The sequence below is a fragment of the Cyprinodon variegatus genome, unplaced genomic scaffold, assembly GCF_000732505.1.
Source record: "Cyprinodon variegatus isolate N-32 unplaced genomic scaffold, C_variegatus-1.0 Scaffold44, whole genome shotgun sequence".
Classification (NCBI taxonomy): domain Eukaryota; kingdom Metazoa; phylum Chordata; class Actinopteri; order Cyprinodontiformes; family Cyprinodontidae; genus Cyprinodon; species Cyprinodon variegatus.
In genome coordinates, this window is record NW_015150497.1 from 41,876 (window position 1) to 46,408 (window position 4,533).

At 36.5% G+C, this 4,533-nt stretch overlaps 1 protein-coding gene across 1 annotated transcript in view; it reads right to left on the reverse strand.

Annotated features, from left to right (window-relative positions):
* Nucleotides 1-4,267, reverse strand: part of LOC107081889 (extracellular calcium-sensing receptor-like) — a 7,695-nt gene extending 3,428 nt beyond the window's left edge. The window contains exons 1-5 of the mRNA XM_015370235.1: nt 3,989-4,267; nt 3,061-3,852; nt 2,761-2,988; nt 2,520-2,643; nt 113-1,000 (exon numbers count right to left, since the gene is read on the reverse strand). Coding sequence (XP_015225721.1) covers nt 113-1,000; nt 2,520-2,643; nt 2,761-2,988; nt 3,061-3,852; nt 3,989-4,252 — 2,296 coding nt within the window. The 5' untranslated portion in view covers nt 4,253-4,267. The remainder of the gene's footprint in view (nt 1-112; nt 1,001-2,519; nt 2,644-2,760; nt 2,989-3,060; nt 3,853-3,988) is intronic.
* Nucleotides 4,268-4,533: the final 266 nt, after the last annotated feature.

Below are 4,533 nucleotides of genomic sequence, written 5' to 3' on the forward strand. Positions count from 1 at the left end.
AATCAGATAAAAACAGATATATTTAATTATCTCACCCTGATTTTGTAAAAAATTAAAATTAAAATTGTGCTTTTTCCATGTTTAAATTCTGTCTCTTATGGAGCCCCCTTACCCATCATATTTCTTTTTGTATTTTTTTCTGGTTTTATTAGCATGATATAGCATTTTGGAATGAAGATACAAAAAAGCATTCCGAAACTGGACGCAAGAATGGCAAAGATTTCTACTGCAACACTAAATTTTCCAGGAGAGCTGACATATGCTGGGATAAAGGCAATCCACACCGCGCAGAATATCAACATACTAAATGTTATAAATTTGGCTTCATTAAAGTTATCCGGCAACTTACGAGCCAAAAAAGCAAGCATAAAACACAACAAGGCAAGAAGTCCAATATATCCAAGCACAGACCAGAAGCCCACAGCTGACCCAAGAGAACATTCCAAAATGATTTTGTCTTTAAATTCTTTGAAGTTCTTGGTTGGAAACGGAGGAGATATAGTTAACCAGAGGATACAAATGATCACTTGAACAAGAGTAAAACCCAGAACGCTAAGTCTCTGCTGTGTTGGTCCAAACCATTTCATGATATTCTTGCCAGGAAGTGTAGCTTTAAATGCCATCAAAACCACCATAGTTTTTCCTAAGACACAGGAAATGCAAAGAACAAAGGTGATGCCAAATGCCGTGTGACGAAGCATACAGGACCATTCAGAGGGTTGTCCAATAAAGGTCAGGGAGCAGAGGAAACACAGGGTCAAGGAGAAAAGGAGGAGAAAGCTCAGCTCAGAGTTGTTTGCCCTTACGAGAGGAGTTTTTCTGTGTCTAAAGAATATTAATGCAACAGCAGCAGTTAGGCATGTTCCCAATAAAGCTGCAGAAGTAAGCAATATTCCCATTATTTCTTCAAATGAAAGGAACTCAGCCTCCTTCTGTACGCATGCATCTCCTCTCGCATTTGACCAAGTTTCAGGGGGGCACTTCACACAAGATACAGCATCTGAAAATTAATAATGACATTTAGAATGGTGTTATTTTCCCTGTGTACAATATGTCTTGGATTGGTTTTTATACTAAATTCAATAAAATTCAACTTTACACCCCTTATGTGACATTGTATCAACTTCTATAAATTACTAGGCCGCTAGTTAGCTTAATATTATTAAAGGAAAAGTCCGGTCAGGAAGGAATGATCAATGGATAATTTTTTATACCTAAAACTAATGTGTTTGTGGTGATTTAATGAATTTAAATTTAATCAGTAAAAAAATAAAAATAACAATTTTCATTGCGATCACTGAGTCCAGGACCGGCCATTTTTGTCCAAATATAGTAACACCTCACTTCTGACATCTTCCGGCAGTGACGTCACGGTGTGGTAAGCCCATTCTCCCCACTTTACAAGCAAAATCAATGGGAACCACTAGACACATCTGCAATCAACAATTAGTTAAGATTTCAAGAGAACTTCACCATTGAAATTCGAGAGTTCTATAGTTAAACTGTCAATGCCCATATGCATGGCAGTTGGATGTTGTAATACATCACAATACAAGTGAAAAAAAAAAACTTTCCAATTCATGATCCTCCATGGATGGGTTTGTCGTTGGATTGGAAACTTGAAGAGGCAGGATTTGCCATCGAGCTTCTGGCCAGAGAAAAAACACCTAATATGTAGCCAACATTTTGAAGAAGAATGTTTTCAAGGTGACTTGGATAATAGCATGTACTGACAAACACCAGATACAGCCCTGGGACTTGATCAGCCGATACCGCACAGTGACGTCACAAACCGTTAGGAGGCAGTTGTATTCTTTGACAAACAGGGATGTTTCCAGTAAAGCCCATTTAGATTAAATTGCTCTTAATTAAAAGCACTTATCATATATTGAACAGTATGTAATCATTTTATATTTAAAGTATATTCAGAAGATTTAATTCTGATTGGAGTTTTCCTTTAAAGGTGGTGACGATTGAGCGTCTATCAAAATTATCATTAGGTCAAGAGTATAACCTCATTATATAAATTTCCAGTCTATTCTAGGGGCCAAAATTTTAAGAGTCAACTCAATTCTACATTATTTTACTCACTCCAGCAATCCTTTTCAAATCAACATGTTATTTAAGAGCTGTGCATTTGGAGGGAATTGAGATTTAAACCTGAGACCTACATATTGTAAGACAAATCACATCACATTTTACAAATGACAAATGAAATATGTGGAAAAAGCTCAAAGCAAAAGCAACTATTTTTAAATCTAAACAACACAAATTTGATTTCAAACATCTTCCGCAACCTTTGTTGACAAAATAATATTTATGGCTCTATCCCAATGGTTTCTGTGGACTCACTAACAAACATGTGAATGTAAAGCGCTGTATAATGAATATAAAGTGATTCTTTTTTACTCAGCAAGGTTTAAATTCTTCTTTTCCTAACCAATAAAAATATGGATATTTAAAAGCCTCAAACTGTAAAGACTCTATGCTCTAAAATCTTGCACATAAAAACACCAAACCTGTGATGTTGCTCATTTCTCCTTTGGCACAACGTATGCAGTCATAGCAGCATACAGGTTTTCCTTTCTGCAGAACTTTACGTGTTCCTGGGGGACATTTTACACTGCAAACTGACACTGGCACCTAAACAAATTAAAAGTGATAGAAGGAAAGTAAGAAAAAAAAATGAGATTGTGTTTAAAGGTTTATTTCTTTCTCATTTTCAGAGAAAATGTACATTATCAAAGAAAAGGTTTTAACCTCTGTTGAGCGGTGGGTCCAAATTATGGATTTATTTTGAAGGTTTAGTTGTTTGGCTGCAGGAAATGATGCATCATAAAGACCAACTGTGACAAAATCCACCATGCCATTTTCTTTTGGCTGCCAGTTTATAATTTCATACTTTGCAGGTGGATCCCCATCCTCATTAAAGTAAACTTCATCCCCTTCTTTTGTTTTAAAGTTAATTTTTTGGATGTGTTTTAAAATCTAAGATAAATATATTCATTAAAGTATTTAGATAATATCAAAATATAACATATACGACTGTATTGCACTCACCATATATGGATCTAGCTGCGCGCTATTATTACACGTTTTACTGCAGCCAAAAATATTATGCAAAGCATGGGCCACTGCATACACTCCTTTATAGACATTGTTAAAGATGGGCATCAGAGACATGTCAGTGAAGCTGTTTTCCACTCCTCTTAGATCCTCATATCCTGTACATTTTTTCAGTGTTTCAGATGCTTTGGCCTGCTTGAACTTGCAGCGAAACAATGTCTCCCAGAACTCCCTAAACAACTTATTATTTGATAAAATTAGCGGTTTTACATCAAGCATGAACTCTCTGAGACCACTGACATGTGCTTTGGGGATGGAAAGGCCAATCGCTCCATCTAATATGTGAGTTTTATCCATTGCTGCAATTTGTGAATCAAAGATCCAAGACTCACTGCCGACCCACTGATACCCTGTCAGGTTTTGGTTGGACAGCTCATGTATGAGTACTTCCATGTCTCGGTGGGAGAGGAAAGCAACAACTACTTTTGCAGTTGAGTCCTTGATTGTTTTTGTTATCTTTTTTATTTTTTCTGTAGGATCTGTTCTAAAGAAAGATATAGAATATTCCAGACAAATGCCCAGCTGCTCAGCAATTTCAGTGAATGTTGCCATGCCATTGTTGCCATAATCATCATTGGTTCTGACAGCTCCGACCCAAGTCCAACCAAAATGCTTGACCAAATGAGCCAGAGCTCTGCTCTGATAATAGTCACTGGGTACAGTTCGAAGAAACGATGGGTATTTGGTTTTATCACTGAGACAAGCACATGTGGCAAAGTGGCTGATCTATAAGCAAAAAACATATTTATTTGAAAAAATAAATTGTAAAAAAATATATATATTCACACATCACCTTTGTAAGCTGCAATCCGTTTTAACCATATTTTAAAATACATGTGTATATTTTGCTAAACATACTCACCATTGGTATATGAAATGCTCCAAAGACAGTAGCTACTGCAGTACTAGGGGAAGAGGAGGTTTCTCCCATTATAGCCTGCACTTGTACCGGCCTGGGACATTCCCCCTCAGAGGTAAAAGACATATTTTCATTGCCATTGTTTAATGCAAGAGCAACTTTTATGCTTCTAGAAACTGAGCCACAAGTGTCATAGATTTTGTATCCAAGAGAAATCCCTGGAAGTAGGTCTGTACTATTATTAATTTCTTCAATGGCAAAAAGCATAGCTTGAGCAAACTGGAACTCTCTAAAATTTAAACTTGAAACAAAACAGTATGAGACAGAGATAGTAAGAATAAATGACAGCATTGCCTAGTTTAAGAGTGCACTAAACAGACACAAAAACTTGAATTTACCTGATACATTCCAGTGATAATGGTTTTTGTGTAAAATTATTTTCTCTGCTCTTCCAACTGCTGTGAAAATAAAAGCTTCCACCAAGAAGGATATCCCCATCTTTGGAGAGCTGAGGTATCTCAGTATCTAACTGCCTGCAGATTGGCTCT